Source organism: Haemorhous mexicanus, chromosome 21 (genome assembly GCF_027477595.1).
Source record: "Haemorhous mexicanus isolate bHaeMex1 chromosome 21, bHaeMex1.pri, whole genome shotgun sequence".
Taxonomy (NCBI): domain Eukaryota; kingdom Metazoa; phylum Chordata; class Aves; order Passeriformes; family Fringillidae; genus Haemorhous; species Haemorhous mexicanus.
Window position 1 is genome coordinate 1,649,112 of NC_082361.1, and position 25,208 is coordinate 1,674,319.

General features: G+C 50.1%; 2 protein-coding genes across 4 annotated transcripts; one reads left to right on the forward strand and one right to left on the reverse strand.

Moving 5' to 3' along the window:
* Nucleotides 1–12,479, reverse strand: MRRF (mitochondrial ribosome recycling factor). 3 transcript variants are annotated; one of them, XM_059864895.1, is made up of 7 exons: nucleotides 12,428–12,479; nucleotides 11,380–11,578; nucleotides 10,973–11,128; nucleotides 9,643–9,761; nucleotides 6,911–7,002; nucleotides 1,407–1,566; nucleotides 1–339 (listed from the first exon to the last, which is right to left on the reverse strand). In XM_059864895.1, exons 2-7 carry the CDS (start codon nucleotides 11,552–11,554, stop codon nucleotides 262–264), a joined length of 780 nt encoding a protein of 259 aa, XP_059720878.1. In that variant the 5' UTR covers nucleotides 11,555–11,578; nucleotides 12,428–12,479; the 3' UTR covers nucleotides 1–261. The 3 variants fall into 3 exon arrangements, with proteins under 3 accessions (XP_059720878.1, XP_059720876.1, XP_059720877.1); XM_059864893.1 differs by lacking the exon at nucleotides 12,428–12,479 and having other exon boundaries at nucleotides 11,380–12,055; XM_059864894.1 differs by lacking the exons at nucleotides 1–339; nucleotides 1,407–1,566; nucleotides 6,911–7,002; nucleotides 12,428–12,479 and adding an exon at nucleotides 7,072–9,338 and having other exon boundaries at nucleotides 11,380–12,110.
* A 77-nt stretch (nucleotides 12,480–12,556) lies between these two features.
* RBM18 (RNA binding motif protein 18) lies at nucleotides 12,557–22,658 on the forward strand. Its single transcript, XM_059864898.1, has 5 exons — nucleotides 12,557–12,692; nucleotides 18,136–18,262; nucleotides 18,791–18,877; nucleotides 20,620–20,705; nucleotides 22,043–22,658. Exons 1-5 carry the CDS (start codon nucleotides 12,580–12,582, stop codon nucleotides 22,200–22,202), a joined length of 573 nt encoding a protein of 190 aa, XP_059720881.1. The 5' UTR covers nucleotides 12,557–12,579; the 3' UTR covers nucleotides 22,203–22,658.
* Nucleotides 22,659–25,208: the final 2,550 nt, after the last annotated feature.

The window sequence follows — 25,208 nt, forward strand, 5'->3', positions numbered from 1 at the left end:
TCTGTGCCTCCAGCAGTTTCCAGGTCTCCTTCCTGGTATTTTATTTTTGATCTCAGTTCATCCAATTCCATTCCCACCTGGATAAAGGACAGCAAGGAGAGCTCCCCCCTCCCTCCAGCACACCCCAAGGCAGGCCATGGCAGCAGCCAAGGCACAGAGCTGGCCCTGGGCACGGGTGGGTGCTGGGGCTGTGGCAGTCCATTCCTGCTCCAGGGGCAGCTGGGATGATGTTGATGATGTTTTTGACAATTGGGATGGTGTTTATCCAAGCAGCTCCTTGGTCTTTGCTGCCAGCAGCTTGTCCATCTCTGCAGCAGCCTCATCTGCCATTTGCTGGATCTGTGGCAAGACAGCACAAACCAGAGCTGTGAGAGGGGATGCCACAGCTGAAAGGGAAAGGAGTGACCAAACCACCCTTTGGAACAATGCCTCACGTGACTGGTGATTGCTGAAGCCCTGTCCAGGGATCAGCTCTCCTGGGAACAAGGGATGGACACAGGCAGTGTGCAGAAGGGATGGACACAGGCAGGTGAAGCCTGGAGCACACCCTGTGCTGTGCTCTGGCTCCAGGGGAGTAAGATCTGCTTCTCCACAGGGCTTGACAATGGCCTTTGCTCATAATGGAAAATCTGGGCACAAGAAAGGAATTCCACTGGAGCTGTTACCTCCACCAGTGCAGAACACATCTGTGTGCTCTGGGAGAGCCCTCCTGCAGGATTTGGTTACAATGGCATGGCCATTTTTCCTGCCTGCACAAACCCTCTGTCTATCGATGTTTATTTTTGTGAGCACACACAGAACTGTCCCAGAGCATTTGCAATGTATCTAACTTTAGCTGTTAATAAACAAACAGCTAAGAAGTAATGGCCTGCCTTCAGAGGCATCAGCTCAGCAGAACACTCAGGCTTGTGCCTGAGTTTATGCCCAAGTAATTGACTTTAGTGACATCTGCTCTTAGGGAATTAGGCATGTGCTTAAGTATTTTCCTGAACTGGAGCCAAAAACTCAGAACAGAGATAATCCTGCAAGCCTTTTAATTAATAACAACTGGAGCAATGCTCATTAACACATTTGCAGTGGCCAGGCATGGCATGAGTGGTGGTACAGCCATGGTCATGGGTTGTTCTGCTCCCTAAATTCTGCTGGTTTGTGCAACAATCCCTCCTGGTACAAAAGAATTTGGGGCATTATTTTTCCCTGTGTGAGCTTACAATGGCTAATATCTTAAATCTGGCTTTGAGATTGAAGCCCCAAATCTCACAAAGAAAAAGCAGATACAAATGTCATTGCCAGCTCCAGAAATTCAACCCAGGGCTGTCCATTGCCCCACTGGGATCTCAGTGCTGAGGATTTGTCAGCAAGGGCTGGGACAAACCACTGATATGGCAGAAGGAAAGAAAAAATACCTGCTTTTCTAGCAGCCAGAGGGTATCTTCTGACACTTTGTTCTTGGACTTCTTCACTTGGGTGATGCTTTTGCTTCTCACCTTTCTCAGGGCCTCTTTGGACTTGTTGGTGGACTGCTTGGCCAGCTTGGCCAGGCTCTCCCTGTGCTCCCTCGTGACCCTGGGAGAGAGAGGAGAGGAGAAACACTGGAAGGAAAAGCAGTGTCATGTGCAGCACAGCCAGATTTATTTTCTGTGGAGGACTCTGGGTAAATGAGTGATCCTCTCCAACTGGTGCTGCCCTGCTCAGGGACACACCAAAGCTGCTGGTTTTAGATGGAGCTGGCTCTGTGTGGAGACACTGTCTCAGGGCAGAGGGACTGAACAGCTCAGGACACGTTTTTATTCTGCTTTGGTCCACCTGGGAAGATCTGCCAGCTCTGCACAGCATTCCAAGGAAGCAGTCTTGAACCTAGAATGGAAAATTTCCAGCTCAGCCCTAAGCTGGGGATCTTGGACTGAATCTTGCTTTATAGTTCTTGCTGCAGTGCCTGAAAGTCATCTTGAAATGTTCAGACTTTCCTTACTGCCTGCTGCCAAAGCATGTGTGGGAAAGAGGAAAAATCCAGCTCCAGACTTGAAAGATCAAGAGAAAAGTGTCATCCTAAAAAGCACAAAACTGCAAAGCCAGGAGGAAATGTCTGCTCCTGAAACTGGGATTTGCCTCCCTGCAGCTGAAGAGCCTGAATTATGTACCTGGAAGCTAATGAGCTTATCTTTCACTCAGTCTTATTCCAGCTCACCCTGAGCAGGATTTCCCACCAAGATGGGATGAGCACCTGGAATGACAAGAGGATGCTGCTGGACATGGTAAGCCACAGGTAACTCAGACCAGGAGAGCTTCTGGTGAACCCTCCCTGTGATGTGGGGCCAGTTAATGCTGTGGTGTCACAAAAAAATGTTCAACTTTCTATCCCAAACTAAAAACTGGTGATGAGGGGGTCTGGGATAAAAGGCTCAGGAATGGCTGAGGTGTCCCCTCAGCTTGGGTCATGCTCCAGCACCTACAGCTAACCGCTGTCAACTGCTAGTGCTTAACATTAATATTTTAATTATTTTCATAGCTCTTGGAGTTTCCAGACTGCCTGGAGAAGGAAAAACCCCAGTGCACTCCCTGAGACTCACTAGCAGGAGAATGTGTAGGGGTGATACTGCAAAATAAACATTTCACAGGAGTATTTAGAAATTGCCTGGGTCACCAAAACCCTGGGGCAAGGACTCTTTCCACAGAGAGCTCAGGAAATGTGGGGTGAGAGTGCCTGGGCTGTGCCCCTCAGTGGGTGTGGGCTCTGGGGGCACAGCTGGACCCTCAGCCTGTCCCCACAGCCAGGTCTCTGGCAGCCATCCCCATTTCACAGTGCCAGAGGGAAGAGGTTTCCCAGAAGCAGTCAGTGTTTACAGGAACTCAGGATGGCCAGGAGAGCTGGCAGACCCAGAGAGCCAACCCAGCCCTGGCACCCAGGGCACCCTGGCCTGTCCCCTCCCTGTGGAGGGAGCTGGCCAGGGAATGTCATGTGGAATCTCAGAAAACCCTGAGCTGGAAGAGTCCAACCCCTGGCCCTCACAATCCCACCGGGTGCCTGAGGGTGTTGTCCAAGCACTCCTGGAGCTCTGGCAGCCCTGGGGCTGTGCCCATTCCCTGGGGAGCCTGGGCATGGCTCCACCACCCTCTGGGGGAAGAACCTTTCCCTGAGCTCCAGCCTGACTCACCTCATGTGGCAGGAGGCTTCTGGTCAGCACAGGCTGGAGCCTGGCCCCAGTGCCTGACCAGGAGGGAGCAGGGACCCCTCCCTGTGGTTTCCCTGCATCCCAGCACTGACTGCTCTGGGCATTCTCACATCCACCTCCCAGCAGAGCCCGGGCACACCCAGAACCCCAACAGAGCTCACAGGCACACTCTGCCTGAGGGCACCTTCTCAGGAGGCTTTTGGGGGGAAGTGGGCAGGGGCTCCTGGCTGCTCGGCCTGCAGGAGGGAGCTGGGAGTCTGTCCCATCCCTGCTGGCTGGGAGGGAGCAGCTCAGCTCGGGGTGGGAGCCCAGCCCGCGCTCGGCGGTGCCGAGGCTATCGCTGGCCTGCCCGGGGCTGCCGAGCCTTGGAGGAAATGTTTTTGTTTATGCAGCACTGCCAGATTTCCTCTGCTTCTTGGCACGGGGTCACAGCTTTCATGCCTCCCTGTCTGTCTTTATTAACACCAATTTCTTTTTATCACCGCGCAGCGCCGGGGAGTTTCTCAGCGGGTTTTATGTTCCAGCCAGACTGTGTGTAAATTCTCAGCAATGCTACCAATAATGCCAGAAACAGACACTTTTCCAAGTAGATGCTGTTTCTGGTTAAGGAATCCATCAACACGAGCCAGGCCCCAGGTTTCTAAGGACAGTTGTTCTAATCCTGCCCTGAGAGCTGGGACTTTTAAGCTGTTCTTAGGTATGTTTGCTTTGCTGTCTAGTAACCATTGTCCCTGCCCCCTCTCCAAGCCAAAACAAAGTGTGAAGTGAACTTGGGGAAAGGGGGTCAGATGGGGAATGAGGACAAGCTCCCAGCCAGCTGCCCTCCCCTGCAGCCCATGGAGCAGCAGGGTCAATCCCTGCCATTCCCCCAGGGACAGCCTTGTCCTGCCTGGCCCGGGGCAAAGCCTGCTGAGTGACATCTCAGGGGGGTCTCATCTTTTTTTCTGAGGAATATCTTTTTTTCTGCAGCCCTCGAGGTCCCACCCCTGCATGTGGCAGAGAAGACCCTGAGAGGACAACCCAGCTCAACAGGAGACACTTCTCTGGGTAAGAGTGATTCCTGTACCTCCAACACCAAGAATTTCCTGGGAAGGAGAGGGATCAGCTAAAGGAAAGCAGGCTAAGCTAAACACTCTGCAGTCATAATTGCAGATAAACACAGGCTGCAACATTTATTGCTCAATAAAACGCAGGCAAGAGGCTCCTGATGATGAGCAGGAGCAGCTCACAACAGCTTTGGGGTGTTTCCAAGGGAAATTTTTTGGTCCTTTCTCCCCATAGTAGGTATCTGCTTATTTCTTAAAGGGCAAAGGGAAAAAAAAGGCTCACAATGAGTCATTAAACTTTCAAATGAGTCATCTGGCTTTCAGTAAAGCATGTGTAAAAATATTACTGATTTACAAACAATATCCAGTGTAACACAATGGGTCCAAAAAAGATGAATCTAAAAATGAGGCAATACCATAAAAGACACAAGGTCAGGTCAAATTCGGCCAAGAGATCAACCAATACAAATGTTCCCATGGATGGTCTTCTTTCTTTTTTTTCATCTTTTTTTTTTTTGTAATTTTTATTTTTAAACCCTCAGAGGCTACTTTTTATACAAATAAATATTGCCTGTGCAGTGCTAGCCACACAAACAGGAGAATGCCCTGGGGAGCAGAGGCAGCCTGGCAGGCAGCAGAAGTAAACACCAACCACACAAGTGTATTTTTTCTGTTCAAACTGCATTGCAAAAACTAAACTGATAGAACAAATACTGAAAAGCAAACTCCATTTTTTAATGCTCTGTTGAAACATTCTGGAGCAGAGCTGGACCTGCACAAAGCAAAATATGGCACATGTGTGTCCAGCTGATAGGTCAGACTGAGGAGTGGTTAAAATAACAGGTAAGGACAATTTGGATTTGGTTTCATTTTTATTGTGCCTCCCTTCATGAAAGAACCAGAGTCTGCAGAACCAACATTAATATTGTCTCTTCATTTCTGATTTGTTGCTTATTTTGCACACCTGATGTAATTCTGCAATTTCACTGCATCTGTCTGTCATACTCTTTCATGAACTGCTGGAAATAATGCAAAACTTAAAAAAAAGGTAAAAATTAAATGAGGGATAGAATTATCTTTGCCCTTCCTTTTTCATTAGGGGGTTTTAAAAGGCTGGAACTGTTTGTCTTTTTGGTGAGTGGCTGGAACTGCCACAGCCCCAGACATGGAGCTAGAGAGCAGAAGGGACTGGTGTGCCAGAGAGGGCAGAGCCACAGAGCCAGGGGGCACAGCTCCCAGAATCCTTAACTCAGGACTTCCAGCAGCCAGGAAGGGACCAAGAGCTGCAGCCCTGACACAGGAGGGGAACACAGGAGCACAGAGGCAGAGCTTCCCTGGGAAGAGAAGCCTTGTTTTCACTCTGCAGCACCACAGAAGATAGTGACAGACCTACACATTTGTTTAAAAACACGGGATTTTGTTAAAGCTGGGGATTTGCAGTTTTGGAGTTTCCTCCCCTGCAATTGGTATTCAAGGATGACCCAAGTGCCCATTAACAATCAAACCACTGTGCAGCAACCCGGGAGCCTCAGCAATTACAAAGATAATGGTGCCCTCCTCCTCCTCTGCCTCCTCTCCTGAGGAATGGGGGAAGGGCAGGGAGCACAGGGAAGGAAAATCAGCAAATAGGATGATAATGTCACTGCCTCTCACCGACAGCCACGGAAAGCTGCAATTAGACTTCTCTGATCAAAATGCTGGGTAAAATTCCACAGAATGCTTAAAGGAGATTTGCAGCACACCAAATGCCTGGTTCATCTTTACCAAGAAGTCACCTGCTTGTGCAAGGGGTTTGTGCATGCTCTGTGTGGGAGCTGTTTGTCTGTACCATGGTGGGAAACCATGCCCAACCACACCTGCCCAGGGTGTTCAGGTGCTCCATAAGCTCTGAGCACCCCCAGGAACTGATGAATTTTCCTTGTGCCCCCAGCCCTGTGCCAGGCTCTGTGTGGCAGTGGGTGGAGCTGCTGGGAGAGTTCTCTTTTCATCTGAGTGCAGCCCCATTCCCAGCAGAGCCAGGATCACTTCTCCTGATCCAAAGTGAAGCATGGATGCAGCAGCACCTCCTGCCTTGTCCAAGGTCTGTGTTGGGTGAGGGAAGTGATGCTCAGCCCTTGCCCAGGGGCAACCTGCTTTTCTAGCCCCACACTCAATTTTCCATAGAGCCACCACTGTGTTTTACACAAGAGAGTGAGCAGATTTTTTGTCAAAGCTGTAAATTTCCTTCCTCTCACTTTCATCAGTTCCTTTTAGTGCTCTCTGCAGCAAGGTGCTACTCTCCCCTAATACTGCTGGATCAACACTGCTGTTCTGTGCTGGTATAATTGCAGAAATTTAGAGCAGGGCAGCAAAGAATCAGCCCCTGAATTAAAGCAATACAGTTTCAAAAGCCTTTGGCTCTCTCTTTCAAAGTGCTGCAGCCAGCCAGGCCAAGCTCCCTCTGCAGAGGGAAGATGAAAAATCAGACCAATCTCCAGATACCAAGATGTGGTGACAGAGCTCAGACACTCCCAGGAGGTTTCACAAGAACCTTCCAAGGGCTCAGATTTTTTCCTGAACCCAAACTACAGCTCTTTGGAAAGCATCTGCATGGGGATACACAGCAATGATGCATGTTTCCCCTCTGAAGGGCACTGACTGCAGTGCTCTGTGCTGTCCTGCGTGGTGCAGAGCTGGGGCATCCCTACTCACTTGGGAACTGGCACCCGAATCACCGTCCCGTCCACCTCGGGGTTCAGGTTCATGCCACTCTCCCTTATGGCCTTTGCAGCTGCAGCTGTGCTCTGTGAAACAGATCAAAAGGTAAAGGGAATTAGGAAATAATCATTCCCATATGCCAGAACTCTGTCAATAGTTGGCAATCCATCTCCATGGAACATGGAAACATTTACTTGTGTTACCAGTGAGATCAGGAAGTGACATTGGTGCAGAGAGCTTTGATCAGACCGAGTGGGAAACTCCAGCCCCTCGTGCTGGGGTAGGGGCACACAGGGAGGAGAGGGGAAGGGAAGCAACAACAAAAGAAAACTGCTTTGCTTCTTTGAAACTGTTTGAATGGTTTGAGGCAACGCAGAGTGAAACCGCAACAAATTCCCAAGGCAGGGCCCGACTGTGGCAAAGGAGATGAAAGATTCTGAGCATTTGAAAATTCCAGCTGAACGTTTCCCCCCAGAAATCACCCAGTGCCAATTCTGAAACCCTAACAAACTTAACCACTTCAGCACCACAAGCTGACCACAGGACACTTCTGAAAACTCCCCTGCTGCTGGCTGGCAGCCTGCTGTGTTTGGAAGGTGGGGTGGCAGGTTTGCTTGGTGCCTGCAAGGTGCTTACAAGGCTTCACCCCCGTCACAAGGTGAGTGCACCTCTACAGAGTGCCAGGCTTTGGGGTTAAAGCAGAGTTTGGCCAGGAACACCCACAGGGCTCTGCCAGGTCACTTCATTCTTGACTCTCACAAGCCCCAGGAATTTTTTTCCTGTGGCACTCGTTTCCTACCAGGCCTGATGCTATTTCTGATACTCTCTGCCATCATTAACTTTAGCTCCAGGCTGCTCAGTATTTATGTAGCTCAGACTGTATTTATAAAGCTCAGCTTTTACCAACTGAGGCACAAACTAAAGCTCTGCAGATTTGTTCAGGTCCCTCATGTGTGACATCACTGAATGAGATGAATGCTCTGCTGGTGTTCTGCAGGAGACAACTGCTGTCCCCTGAAACTACAAGGGCAGAGAAAATGCAACCAAAATGATCTCAGCTCACCAGGAATGTCAGTGTGTTATTCCATGGACAGCGCCTGGTCTGCAGGAAAGAAATACTCAGTAAAAACTGAGTTGTTTAACACAGATATTGGAGGAGATAGAGGAGGAAAGTAATGAGAGAAGGGAAAATATTGCAATATTGCCTCCATCCTCTTGTAGCCTGTGAAAAAAATAACTGTATTTAAAAACCCAGTGTTGTTTGGTTTTATAACTCTTGGGAAGACAGACTTTGGCTCTGCAAGTCCTCTTCTATGATTATTTTATTTCTCAAACTCTTCAGGCAATTTTATTTGCTTCTCAGTGTCATGAATTACTGACTGTATGCTGTAAATAATGACAGCAAGTGATCATGTCTCTAATGGTTTTAGCCCAACCTATCACAAAACAGGTGTGGGCATAAAGCAGCTGTGGTGAGAGAAATGTTCAAGTGGTCCTTTAGCATAGAAGGCAAATGTAGGCAATGCTAGCTAGAGGATATGTAATTTCTCACATGCCCATTTCTCAGCCTGAGCTCCTGCCTGGACATGGGATAAGCCATGGAGGGACTTCCCTGGCCCTCTCAGCACTGACACTCTGTGGGACCTCGCTGATGAGGGGCCTCCATTCTTCAGAGCCTTTAAACACACGGGATACACTCTAAGAAACACTCAGGCATCAAGTGCCTTGCACTGACCTCCTCTGAGACTTGGCTGACTTAATTAATTGGGGAAAGCCTTTGCAAAATAAATAGAGATAAGGCCTGGCACAGCTCCAGCCCTGGAGCAGCATGAATTGTTAACCTTGTGCTCACTCCTGCTGCCCTGTGCCTGGCTCTGGGACCTGCTGCAGGCACCCCCAGGGCCTGAGCTGAGCTGGGATTTGGGTTTGCTGCCTCATTCAGATGGGCCTAAGGCTCCTGCAGAAAATTAAAAGAACCTGTGTCTCACAGAAGATAAACCAGAGCCCCTGATTCGGGTCCTGACCTGGAGGAGCTGCCAAGCTCAGCAGTGCCCAAGTGGATCTCAGTGACAGCACTCAGCAGGAGCCAGCTCAGCCCCACCAGGGAAGCTGCTCAGAAGGGCACAGGCTCCATCACAGCTTCTCTCATGAACTCTCAGGGCTATCAGCAGCCCTGGTAATAGATAGGAAAGTTTCAGAGGAGTTTGATTAAGTCCTCAGCACAAATTCCAACTACACATCTGGTTCTGTGCATGGCCACATCTTAGCAAGGAACTGATAGAGCATTGCAGCCAGGTGAGTGTGTGTGCTCAGACTTCTCATAAATGCATGGAAATGGGGAGGGCTGGAAGGGCACAGTGAATCCAGGCATCTGGTCCGTGGTGCTTCGTGTTGTTTTGCAGATCCAACTGAGGGAAAGCGCCTGCAAAGCAAACCCCAGTCACTGTGGCACTCCTTGGACACACCCCTGAGAGCAAGCACAGCACTCAGTAACTCTCCTGTGACCCTGTGCTGCTGCAGGTGAGCTGCTCTGGGAGCCACGTGGGGCTGGGGAGCTGCTGTCAGCAGCAAAATGCCCCTTCTGTTCAGTGTCAGCTCCAAGTGACACAGCCCAGCCCCAGGCTGCAGCCCTGCCACGTCTGACTGATTTTGTCTAAATGCTCCTTTGCCACAGGAACAAACAGGTTGATGCTGAGCAATTACCTCCCCTCCCCATGTGTCCTCACCTCTGGGAAACTGGTCATGTTCACTGTCAGGAGCTGAGGTGACTTCTGTGAGATCTGTCCCAGCTGGTTCAGCGGAAACTTCCCATCCTTTGTCACCACAGTTATGTGATCCAGGGCCCCTCAAAAGAACCAAACACAGGGAGCTTCAGTGGGACAGAACACTGTGCAGGGATGCTGAAGAAAAATGTGTCCACATTGTCCCACTTCCCTTCTGCCACGCAAAATGCAGAGGGTACAAAGGGAAAAATGGTGTTTACTCAGACCTCAGGTGCTGTTTGTGTTCAGGCATCCCCTGTGTATTCACAAGGTAAATATTTCAAAGCTGCTCTAAAGCACAAAAACATGAAAACAAAACTCTTGTTTGTTTTTGCTACTAGAATAGGAAAACTAAGCAGGATTGTTAAGAATTAAAGGGAAATGGTTATTTTTTTTAATTCTTACAACTTAAAGAAAATCAAAATGTTGCTATAAAAATCAAGACAAATATTGTCTTTAACTTAGCAGAGCTATCTTAAACCCCCCTATTTTTTCCAGGCCCCCAGAGGGGTGTTGTACACTGCCCAATTTAAAGTATTCCATTTCTCCCTGAGCTACTCTTAACCTGCTCTCTATTTTCTGCTGCAAAATGTTAACAGGCCAAAAGGCACATGGGACAGGAGGTACTTTATCAGTGCAATTTAAAAAAATACCTATGGTTAAAATAAATAGTTAAGAGACCAAGCTACGCTTCCCAGCTCCATTAAAGACACAAGTGCCCCTGCCAGAGCTGGGGTGGTGAATGATTCAAATCTGGCCATTGTTTAATGTTAAATTTTATCCCTGAAACTCGATATGCTCACAAATGCTCCGAGTGTTACAGTAACTGCAGCTTAGGCAAACACTCACATTTCTTCCTAAAACACAGAATCCATGAAGGAGGCTCCTACAGGTTACTAGCCACTAAGATGCACGGCAGAAAAAAGGTTTGTATATGCCAGACACCAGGCCAATGGCAATTTCCAAAAGGATCATTTAATGGCAATTGGGTTTTTCCTGCCCTACTGCACCATTAGCTGACAACCTGCTTCTTCATCACATCTGCAAACAGTTCAGTTAGACACTTTTGACATCTCCCACTTAAAAAAGCTATTTCCAGGAAGCTATTAACAAAAATGGATCCTTCCTGGTCAAGCTCAGGGTGAAGAAAGCCTCTAGCTGGGGATGTCAGGATTGTAGGAATTGGATAACTCCAGGAAAAGAAAATTGATTTTGAAAAAATCTGAGCTGTCCATTACTAGGATTTGTATCCTTACTGACAGGCCACAGAGCATGACACAAGGAAGTTACCAACCTGGTGAGGTTCTAACATTGAGATTTCTGCTGAAATCTTCTTTCAGAGCTTCTATGACTGCCTGCATATCTTCACTGGTTTCTTCCAAATTGATAATATCCTCAACTAGGGCAGCACTGATATTCACTTTGGCTTGACTCTGCCCTTTACCTTTAGCTGCAGATTACACAAAAGATTAGTTTCTATTTCTGACAAGTTAGTTAGAAAGTAGAAGGAGATATTAAAGTCCTGCTCAGATTTAGAATCAAGTCTAAGATAAACTGAAGTAAAACCAAAGTAACTGTATTTTTAATGAGTAAAGAGCTCACCACCTGAGCACATCAGCCAAAATAAATAAATATACTTAAAATACTTAATAAGTATTGAAAGACAGGTTGCAAAACCGTGAGAGAAGCTGCCGTTTTTACCTTTTTTGGTAGCCAGCTGTCTGCTCGGCAGCATGTGCTGGACACAGGGGCCGCAGCCCGCCGGGAGCGGGGCCGGGCAGCCCCCGGGAGCGCGGGGCAGCCCCGGGGCCTCGGCAGGGGAGCGGCGGAGCAGCAGCGCCGGGAGGGGCCGGAGGCAGCGCAGCGCCAGAGCCATGGCTCCCGGTCCTGAGCGCCCCACCTGCAGGGGAGAGAGGCAGGAGGGCAGCGCGGGGCTGAGCCCGAACGGAGCCGGGGCCGAGCGACAGCTGGGGGGGCAAGGGCGGCTCCGTGATGTGGGCAGCACGCTGGGCATCGGCCGGGAAATGCCGCGGGAAGGGCTCGGCGGCTGCCAGCGCTGTCAGCACGGCCTCTGCACATCTGCCCAGATGTGCCCGTGACACAAACCCACGGCTGCCGAGCAGGAGCATCCCCCCGGTACCGGCTGTGCGCACATCAGCGGGGCTGAGGCTTCCATTTCTGCCTCCGAGCTCTGACACCCCCAGAGCCACAGGGTTTATTCCATTCCAGCCGGGCCGGTCGGGGCTCTGGCACCCCCATATTCACCGGGTTTATTCCACCGGGCCGCTCGGGGTTCCGGGCAGTGTCAGCAGCCGCGGAGCTGCAGCAACACACACGGGACTCGGACCCCGCGGCACCGGCGGCGGGGCGGCGCGGAGCTGCCGCTGGCGGCCACCGGAGGCAGCGGCCCTCCCTGCGCCGGGGACACGCGACCCGACCCTGTCCCCGGTGCCGGTCCCGGTCCCCGTCCCCGTCCCGGTGCCGCGCAGGTGCGCACAGGCCCCGCCCCGCCGCCCCACCCATCCATGCCCCGCCCAACCAGACCACGCCCTGCTCCTGGCCCCGCCCCCACCGCTGCCGCTGCTCAGGACGGCCCGGCCCGCTCGCCCCGGTACCCCGTGGAAAGCCGCGCCGAGGAGCGGGGATCGGGGGCCGGCGATCGGGAATCGGGGGCCGGGATCGGAGGCCGGGGGCGGCCAAAGGGAGGAGAAGGGAGGCGGGGGAGGGCGGGCGCCATCTCCTCGCTCACCGTAGCGCGGCCCTGCGCGGCCCTGAGAGCGTCATCGGCCGCGCCGCAGCGTGACGTCACAGAGCGGCGCCAAGGGCGGGGCGAGGCCTGCGCGGGGACGGAGCGGCCGCGGCCCCCGGGGACGGAGCGGGCGGCGCGGGCCCCGCGCGGCCATGGAGCCGGGCCGGCAGGCGCTGCCGCTGGAGAACGCCTCCATCCTGTCCGAGGGCGCGCTGCAGGACGGGCACCGCCTCTGGATCGGCAACCTGGACCCCAAGATCACCGAGTGAGTGACCGCGGAACCCCCCCGGCACCGCCCCCGCGGCGGCACCGCCCCGGACGGGGCCATGTTCCCGCAGCGGCACCGAGCCCTCCCGGGCGGTGCCGCATCGCCCGGCCCCGGCGTTAGCCCGAGCACTGTCCGGCCCCCGGTGCCCGCAGCTCTCCGGGCGCTGGGGGTGCCCCCGCGGCCGGTCGGGTGCGGCACTCCCGGCTCTAACTCTGCCCGCGGCCGGCGGGGCCGATCGCCCGCTGGAGGAGATTGGCACTCCGAGGAGCTGCCCGTGCGTGCCGGGTGCTGCTGCGGGCAGGAATCGCCGCAGCCTGGGTGTGTCTGTGTGCGCGGTGTCCTCCCACCCCGGGGGGCTCAGAGGCTGCAGACAGCACCCCCTGAAGCACCGCTCGGGCTGGGAGCCCAGGGGCTGAAAACATCCCTGTGCTGGGGAAATGTAGAATATCAGGGTGGCCGTGCTGCAAACAGTGGTAAAGCAAGGCGTAGCCCTGGAAGCTGTACCCTGAGTGGTTGGGATCTGGAGGAATGAAGGTGGGCAGGGCAGAGCTGATGGGCAGGCATCTGTGCCAAACAGCAGCTCTGTTTTGATGCTTTGCTGAGCGTGAGTTCAGAGAAGAGTGGCTGCAGCAGTGGGTGGTGAGGAGGTGGCAGTGGTGGGAGTGGCTGCTTTGATGGGTAAATGCATGAATCAAACGTGTGTGTGAGCATTTCATGTCTTCTGTAGGCTATGGATAATTATCTCCTGTGCAAGCATAACATTTGAACAGCTAAATTGACAAGGGAATATGATGTGCTGTCCAGTATTTGGATAGGGTGCTGTGAAATCACTGTTGTATAAAATGGAAAGCAAACCAAAACAATTTGGGCTTTACACACTCACAACAAACAAGGATTTTTGATTAACTATTGTGTGTGCCTGTCGTGGAATACTTTTTCTTCCTGGTTCTTTTTGTGTGTGTGCAGGTGCTGGGGTTTATTCTGAGTGTGGTTCATCTGAGCAGAGCAGCTCCCTAATAGCCTCTAAATGGAATCATTAATGCTTTGTGATTTCAGCCATTCAGCTTGGGAGGTTTCTGCATTAATTACCACTTCTGTCCCACAGCTCTGTCCCTGTGGTTTGTCCACATTCACTGACCACGTGAAATTAGATACAAGAATTCTTGAGTGTTGTTTGCTGGCTCCTCAGGGATTCAGGAGCTGGGTGAGGGTGAGGGCAGGAGTGCAGGGTGTGAGTGCATTGGATCCTTCACTGCCCAGGGGGGATCCTCAGTGCTGTTAAAGACCCTTTCAGGATAGGTTGTTCCTTTTAGTCTTGGCCAGATAAATAATAGGTTTTTATGGCAAAATTTACTGGTTTCATCACTTGGATGAAGTGAGTTTGGTGGTTTCTCAATCCTAGAGTGCTTCCATGCTCCTAAATGTTTAAAGTTTGCCCAGTGATGAGTGACAGTGCTTGCTGCTTATTTCAGGCTTTATAATTCTGTGTCTTGCCTTTTGTTTTGCTTTAAAATGGCTCTTCTCTCCTGCAAATGATGTTGTGCCTCCATTTCCTTGTGAATAAAAGAAGAGGAAGCCTCTTTTAGCACATTATCAGTGTAAAGAAAGTGTGTGGTCAGTGAATTTCTATAAATCATCTTGATCCTTACTCTCTCATGCTAAGGGCTTACATCTCTTAGTTCTAGTTGCTCCTCTGAATTATTACTGTTGAGGTTACTACTCACGTGACTAAATCAAACCCCTGAAAACAAAATGTTTCTGCATTTGCTGCTTTTATCTGTTTTTTAAAGAGCTGCCTTTGTTATTTCTATGTTGGATTTGTTTAAGGCAGAGTAAGGTTGATTGAGTTGTTGGCAGAGTTAATAAGTGGTTGTGACACTCTCGAGCAGAAATGAGATCAGAAAGTCTTGAATCAATCCAAGACTTCCATTTAAAGAGCAAACTGGAGCTGCAGTCAGGTGCTGGGGAGTTAATAGGTAATGTACACCTTGGAGCACAAGCTGCAGGAGCAGCGTTTATAAGCGTAGGGCTGCCCACAGATTCCAGCCTGGGAGCTGATGCTTTTGGGAGGTTGTTGCACACACGGAGTGGCTGTGACTCAGCTGGGGGTGCTGACGTGCCCTGGGCACTGGGTTATGGTGGCTCTTCAGCTGGGCATTCCTCCCTGCTGCTGCTGGTTTTGGGTGACTCCTTTTATCCAGCACCCTTAAAGCATTGTCTGCCTGCCATTGGGAGCAGGTGCTGTTGGGAGTCTCCTGAGTGTGCTCTCAGCAGCTGGAAGGAGGACAGCTGGCACCAGGGGACCTCACAGCTGCTTGAGACATAGGATGGTGTCTGCAGGCACTCTGGAAGCCGTGAGATCCCTGCCATGGGGTCTGCATGAGGATGGCAGCAGGTGTTTCCTCGTGGTTTGGTGTCACCACCGCCATTTGTGCCCAGCAGGGCAGGCCATGTGCGTGGCTCAGCTGTGTGCTCCCACCCTAAGGGGCAAAGCCATGCAGTTCAGTTCTGTCTCCCTGTGGCAGGTGGGCTAGAATTGCCTCCTCTGCCCATTCCTGCTCCTGAAGCTGCCTGAGACTTTGCAGCTTTTTGGCCAGGCAGAGATTTCGTTTCAGCTCTCTGTTCACATGATCTGGTTTCCCGTAGCCTTTCAATGCCCATTCATTTTCCACGGGGATGAAGTAGGGGTGTTGAACTTCCTCGGCTGCTGTGCTGCTTGTCGAGGATCCCATCTCGATGAGTGTCACCTAGAAAACAATGTGTGCACAAGCTGTTGTCACAGCCCCCCGCTGGCAGCTCCCAGTGGGGCAGAATTCCTGCAGTAATGGTTTCTGCATGTGGCCCGGCCCCGGGCCGGGTCCTTGGGACAGCATTGTTCAGAGGAAGCCTTGCCTGCGTCTGAATAGCGCTGGGGGTGCCAGGAGGAAGAGAGGAGGAAAAGGAAACGGGGGAGCTGCAGGTTTGTCTCGCATCCACATCAGATGACAGGAAGTGGAGATGGAGCTTGGCCGCGGATCCGCGCTGGGGCCGCGGCGGTGCCAACGCTTCCAGGCTCTGGGTGACCCACCTTGTCCTTGTTGCCATAGTAAAGCTTTTTACATCTCCTCACCCTTTTTTTTTTTTTTTTTTTAATTAATAAGGCTTCAGGTTTTCCATGACAGTCTTCTTCTTCTTTATCTCTTGGCCTGAAGAGCTACTTGTCAAGTTACTGTTAATGCCCTCAGTATTTTAACAATAACAAACTGTAATCACAGCCTAAAACATTAATTATACAGGATTTCTGAGCTGCTCTACAGAGAGGAGGTGGCCTGCAGTTGTAAAATTGCAGGCACGGTTGGAAAAAGGGTTCTGAACTAAATAGATGACATAAGTTACTTCTAGGCTGTTGATGAAAATTGTTTTAAAGGAGCAACTATCACCTCACTGCTGAGAGGGCATTATTTGAAAGCAGACTCTCTCAAGGAAAAAAAAAAAAAAAAAAGAAAAACACCCCCCAAAGAATTCCTTTTGGCAAGGTAGCTGTGGGGATTTTTAGTGCAGAACTCGGGGAGAATCCTCCTTGCTCTTCCCCTGCCTCTGTAATGGCCAGACAGGGAACAGCGTCCTGGTGTAAGGACTTTTTTTCCATGCTGCTGAAATTCCGAGGGCCTTTTGGAGCAGTATGTTTACAGAAACAAACCTGAGGTGCGTTTACATCTCTTGGAGGCTCTGAAAGTCCAACATGTGGAGTTTTTTATACATCACATCTCCGAAGTCAGTGTTTTCACTTGTACATCTGTGTCTGCTTTTTGGAAGTTTGAGGTGGTGAAATTTGGCTACTGTGTAATCAGCTCCTTTTCTTCGCCCTGCTCTTTCCAGTTGCCCTTGCTTTCAGAGCAGTTTGAGAGCTCCTAGGTGTTGCAAAGGATGTAGGAAGCCTTCCATAATCAATGACAATGTGTGTGTTCCCCTGGGGGGTAACTTGGCCCTCCTGCTCTGCTCGTCTGCACACACGCTGCACCTTCACCTCTTTAAAAGTGCACATCCTGAATGTCCACTGTGACCCATCCTGTGGGATGACTCACATTCCTGGAACTTTCTTGCCTGGCTTCTGAAGCTTAACAAAAGGGCTAAGGCTCTTTTCAGACATCCTATCAGGCTTTATTAGGAAAAATGTTGTCTGCCCTTCCCATCTGGACAGTGCCTGTAGTGCCTGGTGCACTTGACTGCCTCGGGCCACTGCTGGCCATTCATGTCTGGACATGGGAGGTTCATCTGGTGCCTGGTGTTATCCTGGTAGGTTCTCTGAGCACTGAACACTGGAAACACTCAACTCAAACTCTGAAAACTGGGGTTAGGCTGTGTGGCTTGCTAACAAACACTCTACAGCTGCTCGGGAGATGAGTCCTGACTAGGACACCCTTATTAAACACTTCAATAATTCTGAAATGTCAGGGGTGGGGTCAGGCAGCGAAGGAGCAATGAGTGTCACTTTTCTCCTAGGTCAGCCAGTGTTGTTAAACACTTCAATCCCAGGGAACCAAAAAAAGCTGCAGAGAACTCTCAGGATTAGATGTGGCCTGTACAGCATATGTGCTCCTTGTTTTAAGTTGCTCAGTGCACCAGATACTAAGCAGACAGATTTACTCTGGCTTTCCCCAGTTTTATTGGAAACAGCACACTCCCCACTGGATGGCAGGAAGATAATTGGCTAAAAAAGTGTCTGACTCCCATGAGCATGTCACTGAAAAGCTGTCTGAGCCAGAAGCACTGGCAGATTTAGGCTGGATGATACTGAGAGCTGGCTGGTGCCTTTTTTCTGAGGCCTGCTGGCAATTCCTGGTTGCAGGTGCTTCTATTTTTTCTTCTGCCTTCCTGCATCTCCATCTTTTCCAGGCAAGTGTCTGTGTGCCCTGGGGTGTCCTTGCCAGAGCACTGACACTGGTTAGCACAGGACAGGGTGGGCTTGTTCTGGGAGAGGGAGGGCAGCAGGAGCAGCAGGGTCCTGAGGGATGCAGGTGCTGTGGGCTCAGAGTGCTTGAGCTGGGACAGGAGTACAGCTGGGATGGAGCTTCAGGTGGTCACATCAGGGCTAGAGAGGTGGAGACAGGAGGATTATGCTTAAAAGTAGGAGTGATTTAGTGAGGCAGGAGGCAAAGCCCTCCCAAACCCCTTGGGAGCCATTGCATAATTGTCCAAAAGGCAGCTATTAATAGATCTCTGTGCCCTTCAGCTGGCACTGCTGGGAGGAGCTTTGTGCCTTGGGGCTTTGGAAAGTCACTGGTAGTGCTGCTCAGAGCTATGGATGCTGAAGGGGTGCTGCACAGGGCACCCACCTCTGCAGGGATTTGGGAATGTGTGTGTGACAGCTGAGTGTGAGCTCTGTGTGTGTCGGGGGTTCCTCTGTATCTGCTCAGTGTCAGTGAGATGAAACATCATAAATGTTTTCTCTTCCCTTCAGATACCACCTCCTCAAACTTCTTCAGAAGTTTGGCAAAGTAAAGCAGTTTGACTTTCTCTTCCACAAGTCTGGTGCTCTGGAAGGGCAGCCCAGGGGTTATTGTTTTGTCAACTTTGAAACCAAACAGGTAAGTTTATCTAAAGTTCTGCTATAAATTATTGACTTCTCTCCCATTTTTTTTAATGCTAGTTCAAAACTACAACAGGAAAGGTTAAATTCAGTACTTTGTCTACACAAACCCACAGTTTCTAACAGCTCTGCTCTGTCACAGCCACTTTGTGACTGCTCCTGGAAGTAGCAATAGTGATTTTCTGTCTCCTCTGCTGTTTTCTCCTGAACCCTGCCTTTTAGTGCTAAGCAGAAAGGGCCAGTTCTTTGGTCCATTTTGCAGCTGGTGGTAAGAAGTCAGAGGAGTCCTAACATTGTGCATCTAGGAAATTATTCACAGGAGGGTGGAGCAGCAAGGCAAATAAAGTCTGGTTACTGGGAGTCTTTCAGAGGTGTCCCTGCATTGGGGTACAGCGGGATAAACTTTCTGTGCTGTCAGTGAGCTGTACTTACAGTAGGCTAAATAACAAAGAAAAAAGGGCTCTTTCCATGTGAGTGGGTTTTGACTAAAGGCTTGGTTTGTTTATGGAGCTGTCTTCCTGTGCAGGAAGCAGAGAAGGCGATCCAGTGTCTCAATGGGAAGCTGGCCCTTTCCAAGAAGCTGGTGGTGCGGTGGGCACACGCACAAGTCAAGGTAAGCTGGCTGCTGCAAGGAAGAATTGCCTGTAGTTTGCAAAACTGAAAAGCTTTAATAATAAAGCCTTCTTATCAGGGCAGTCTTTGCCTGGCAAAATAATTTCAGTCTCTTCTAGGAAATAACTCGGGGAGTTGATGTTTACAGCTTCTCCTGTCTACCCAAGCTGTGCTGGATTAGCTGTGAGTGAGGACAGGCCCTTTAACCTGGGGTTCTTTGGGAGGGGGTTTCTGCTCAGAGCAGTGTGAACAGATTACTTCTCTAAATGCCCATGTTTTTACTTTTCCCAAACTTAGTGAGTAATTGGCTGGAAGTTTGAATCCTTCCCTTTGTGGTTTTTTTGCATAGGAGAGGTATGGAAATTCCCAATTACCGGTTGCTGTGTTACTTGGTTCCACTTCTGAAAGCACTTATGTGGCAGCAGCTCTAATTAGTTTTGACTTTAAAGTAACATACTCTGCATCTAAGCTAAATATCCTTTTATTCCTTGTTCCGTCACATAAACAATCAAGTTTTTAAGATTGACTTAGGCAGTTCCTTCTGGAACATCCTTCTTTTCATTTTTTAAAGGTCTTGTCTCGTTTCTCCTACAGTTATTTACTATCTTGTTTTTGATAAAGCAATTTATTTTTAATAACTTTCTTTGCAGATTGACAGATTTTGGGGGAGGCAGAGAGGAGATGCTTGTTGCTATTTTCCTATGGGTAGTTTTCTTTTAGTTGATTATTCTCCCAGCAGCTTTCTGCTTTGTCTTATCAAGTATATTAATGCATCTGCTTAAAAAACCAAACCAGGTATCATATTAAAGGAGACCACATTGTTTTAGTTACTGACTTCAAGGGCTCTTGTCAGCACATCCAAGCTTGTGCAAACCCAGTCTCCATTTTCTGTTTCTGTGGAGCTGCTGGAGTGCCACGTGCTTCTGGATGCCTGAGGAATGATCAGGCCACGCAGGGAGTCTGAGCTGGAGGAGTGAGTGTCTGCCCAGCTGCTCCTGGGTCTGGGGAGGAACATGCATAAATAATCACTCACTTCACATGGCATTTTCCAGTCCCTGAATGGAAAGACTTAACAGCACAAGACTTTGGCTCATTGTAACAGAAGTTGTTTTAGACAGGACCAGCACGGTGCTGAGCAGCTCTGGGATGAGTGGCCAAGGCTCAGCAGACGCTGTTGGTTTGAGCAGCTCTGCTGAAAAACAAACCTGACTCTGTGCCAAGCGAAATAAGGAAGCAGAACACTGCAAATAGTTCAGGAGGCCCGTTGCCCACAGAGATGACAGACTCACAAGCTGCCTTCTACAGAAAGGAGGGGGTTCCTAATTGATTTTTTTTCTTTTTTCCCCATCTTTTCTCCCAGGACTGCCCAGTTCTGTGCACTCTTGTGCTTGGGTTGCCTTCTGGCTCTGCACATAAAGAGCACAGCAAGCAGTGCAGTAGTTACCTTCAAGTTTACCATCTGTGCTTCCTGCCTTATGTAGAGGGGAACAAGGAGTGACAGGATAAGGTTTAAGGATCCACAGTACAATGCACATAACTGTTCAGTATCCAGCCTGCATTCCATGGTGGTACTAACCAAATATTGTGGTTGGGATTTGTTTCAGTGTTTGGCCACCAAAATCTTTCCTAGCAAAAGCTCCACAAAACCTGAGGCAATGCTAATCCAGCTTTAAAGTCCATCTGTGGGAAATGTTTCTTTGTTCCTAATTGCAGCTGACTCAGTCCTTGGTCTCTTGCTTGCAGAGATATGATCACAATAAAAATGAGAAGATCCTTCCAATCAGTCTGGAGCCATCTTCCAGCACGGAGCCACCCCAGTCCAACCTAAGGTAGGAGATGGGTTGGGTGAGAGGTGACCCTGCTGTGGGGCTGGCAGGGCACCAGCTTCTTCCATTTCAGTAAGATTTAGAGTTGTTGGCATTGTGTTAAAAATGTGCACAGCAAAAGAAGCTGGTTTTGAAAGGACAGTGCCTGTGAAGTCGCTCACTTGATGTGGGACACTTCAGACTGGAAGTTTATTTTCTAATGTGCAAAGCCAGTTGGTACTAGGAAGGGAATGAGGTGAGATGAGGAATTGGGGATGCATAGCACTCCATCTCCTTTGGCCAGAATCTCTGCACTTTGTGTGAATTGGGTTTTTACTGGACTAATTTGGTTCAGCAAAATGCTTATGAGCAAGAAGTTCCACAATAGTGGCAGAAGATTAAAACAAAATCACAGGTAGTATTTCACATAAAACTAATTTTAATTTTTTTTGCCAGTGGTTTTTTGCTCGTAGGTCTTGTCTGTGGGATGTGGTTAAATTCTCCAACCACTGCATTTACCTGAAGCACGTTGCTGCTTTGCTAATTCAGTTTGTTTGTGTGGTTTTCCTCTGTGTTCTGTCAGTGGGACCCTGTGAGGAACCAGGACCAGATTAATGCACTTGCCCAGAGATAAAATGAGCTTGTAATTCAGAAGTAACAGGCTAGGAAGGAAAGAGCAGAGGGGTTTGATCATGCAGATTGTTAACTGCATCAGTGGCACAAAGGGGTTGTTCTAGTGAGGATGGATGGTGCAAGAAGCCACAGTGGGGCAGGGAACATTCCTCCCCATCCATACCCAGTGGAGGATAGTGAATAACAAAAGTCCTAGGAATTTGGGGTGTAACCTAGGATAGCTTCTCCCTCTGGGATAAACCCTGCTAATGCTGAAATAATGTTTCTTCCTGACCTAATTAGAGTCTGGGGTTTTCCCATCCCGAGCGGGCTGTAGCTGGGAGGAAGTCTGGCTTTCATTTCTCTGCTGTTCCCAGCAGCCAGCTCCGAGCTCTGCTCTGCTGCACATGCTCAGAGCTCCCGAAATGACATCATGTCACATGAAGGAGGAAGCCTTGCCGTGGTCTTGTCTCACTCAGCCTCCTCCAGGAAGCTCTGAATAGGTGCAAGGGCTGTTATTTTGTGGTGCTGAGGTGTCTCTTGGAGGAGCAAACCCGTGCAGAGGTTGAAATGCAGCAGTGTGGGCTCTGAGCTGTGCATTCCTGCCTCGCTGTGGCTGCAGCAGTGGGGGCTGCCTGGCCCCTCCTTGTGCAGGGAGGATTCTCGTGTCAGCAGAATCTCTGGATTTCTGTAGTTGGGTTTCATGCTAAGATCAAGCTCAATTTCCCTTCTGCTCTTTCTCTTCCCAGCGTCAGTGCAAAAATAAAGGCCATTGAAGCCAAGCTGAAGATGATGGCAGAAAATCCAGACGCAGAATATCCTGCAGCACCTGTTTATTCTTACTTCAAACCACCAGATAAGAAAAGGACTACTCCTTACTCCAGAGCTGCCTGGAAATCCAGAAGATGATGCTTCTGAATGGATGATGGTAGCAAGAAACACTGCTTTGTATACCTGGAGTCCTCCAATGCTTTTGTACTTTTGTAGAGTGGGAAGGACAGTGCCACCTGAGCAGGGCACGGCCAGCACAGCCCTCTGTCACACCTGAGGGTCTGCACGTTCCTGCCTGTGCAGCTCACAGCTGAAGGCTGTTCAGAGAAATAGGTTCCCTTCAAAACCTCTGAGGAACACACAGGCAACCTCTCGTTAGTGTGCATTCATTAGCCAGATTAGGAACAGTAACCAGCGTTCGGAGTAAAGCACATCCAAAAATACTCCATTTAACTGATTACTTTTTAACGTATTTTTGAACAAAATGTATTCCAATTCATGTTTTAATGGAAGGGGAAGCACTTGGTTTTGATTAACATGCTGTAGTTATAATGGAAAAACTTTTTCATCTCAATAAAATTCATTTTAAATAGATCTTGCAACACCTTTAGTAACTGTGCATGCAATATTTTATATGCACCAAGGCCAATTGATTTTACATTTTGATTTGCACATTCCACAGTGTTACTTTATGATATGGTAATGACACAGCACAGGTATTTTCAGTGTCATTTAGGCTGGAGGTGTGTGCCTGCCTGCAGGAATTAGTGTATTTACACATCTCTGAGGTCTGTGCTGTGCCCTGAGCTTTGGCATTTGTGTTCAGTGATCCCCAGTGGTGGCAGCTCCTGGTGATCCAGGTGTGGCAGTGTGGGAGTAACTGCAGCCTCTGAGACATCTTCAAGCCATGAACTTGGTGTTCTCCCCTGTCCTGCCCAGCCTTGGTTTCCACGGGCTGGTAGAGGTGGTCAGCTGCCTCTGGTGTGAGGTGGCACCAGGGTTTGTGGGGAGCTGGGACTGCCCCAGGGGCCAAATCCACAGATCTGATGGAGGGCATTGCTCTGAACCATCTGATCTGCAGCATGTTTTCCCCCTAAATGTCTGCAAAATAGAAATCTGAGGAAAAAACACTTTCTGGCAGCATTTTCTCCTTTGTGCACACAGTGCTGTGACTGCAGGTGCCAGGAGGGTGTCAGAGAGCTCACGTGCTCAGGTCCAGGTGACACTGGTCTGATTTTCCCTCTCCAGTGCTGTCAGACCTCATCGGTCACTATTGAGCTGCTCCCCCCAAGCTGGTTAATGGTGGTCTCAAACAGTAGGAGGAAAACAATTTGGAAACAGCCCCAGTTAGTGCAGGCAGGAGTTGCTCAGTGGCACAGCCCAGGGAGGTTTGTATTCCTGCAGCAGCAGCACACCTCCCTCCAGGCAGAGCTGGCTTCCTGCTGCCGAACCGAGCACCTGGAACGGAGCCGTGCCTGTCTGTGGTGGAGGATTGTTGAAAGCCTCAATTGTTCTGAAGTAGGTCTCGTGCTGTTAATGTTTGTTTCCTAGTTTCTGGGTACCTGAGTAGAGGGAAAAGTAGTATTCTTGGGAGTTTGTACCCCTCTGAATGTGAGTGACACCCGTTTGCATTCCTCTGTGAACAGCCTGTGTTTGTTCGTGTGTGCTCTAACGTTTGTAGCTTTCCGGGTCTGTATCTGCATTGTTTAAAACAGCTCTGAATTCTGTTCCTATTAGGAAGATACCTGAAGATACCTGGCTTCAACTGGGTGTGTGGCTGTGCTCCCCTCAGAAACATCCTTTGATATTTATTTGTATTTCGATACAATTTGTTGAAATTCGTACAGCTCTAAATAAACATTTAAAATGCATGTTTTCCTCCAGGAAAGCCGAGGGTGGCAAGCAGGAAGTGAGTGAGGGTGGTAAATGCTTGGCATCAGCCGAAGTCCACTGACAGAACCGGGGTACAATAGCATCAGTCTTTTTTTTTTTTAATTATTTCTTTGCCCTGCCGTGGTCGCTAACAGAAGTGCCTTGTCTGTCCAGCCAGCCTCAGACCTGGGGGAGCTTTATTGCAGGTCGGTGCTGGTGCTGGTCACTGCTGCTGCCGCCGGCCTGGCAGGCGCTGGTGCTGCCTGCGGCTCCCCGGGGCCCAGAGTTCCTCACCCTGGAGTTGGGAGGAGGGAAATGCTCAGAAACTGGTTTTTTTTTCATGAGCATCAGCCCTGGGACTTTGCGTAAGACCGTCGTGAGAGAGGTTTGAAGAGCGCCGGGGAGCGCGGCATCGCTGGAGCCGTGAGTTGGGAGGGTGGCAGCTGGTGGTGGGAAGGAGAGCTGGGCTTGGTGCCTGGCTCCTCTGGAGGGGAATTGGGCTGTTTCTCACTTCTAGCCTGCCCTCCTGTCCTCTGAGGGGGTTCCTTGCTTCCCCTGTATTTCCAGCAAACCCATGGGAGCAAGGTGGGTTACTGAGGGCGACGTTCACCATGGCCACAGTGTGGGGTTTTCCTTGGTATTTGAACCATTCTGCCTGTGGTGACAGTCCCTCACTTGGGACAGGCACGGAATCTTCCCTCTGGGAACACACAGCATTCCCAACCCCAAATTCTGGGATTCTGGCCGAGCTGCTGCTTGACACGCTGCCGCCTTGTTGCTGCCTTGTAGAAACTCCAGGACTGGAGGAGGGAGCACAGGGGGGTAAGTACAGGGATGGACTCAGGGCTGATACCTGTGAGCTGCAGTGCTTTGCATTCCCCAGTCCCTGCCCAGGCTCTATCCCTGGTGCAAGAAGCACGTGTGAGATCTGCCTGCTCTCAGCAGGCAGTGAGAGCAGGACACCACAGAGCCAAGACTTACTCCCAGGGCTGGAGAAGGGCAGAAGCTGGCCTGGAGTCACCCCATTCCTGAGCCTGCTCTGGCTTTGCCAGGTCCAGAGAGCCGGGTCTGTAATCATGAGAGCAGTGCAAGCATCTGCTTGGCTGCGTGGTGCTGGCCCGTGGTGCTGAGCCGTGGCTGCCAAGCCCAGCATCGCTCTGGGGATGCAAATAAACCCCACACGGCCCTGCCTCGACCAGTGCTGCGTAGGGGGACAGACAGCTTTCATGGCTGTGTCCATGAAAACTCCTACATGTTTCTCCTGGAGCAGCC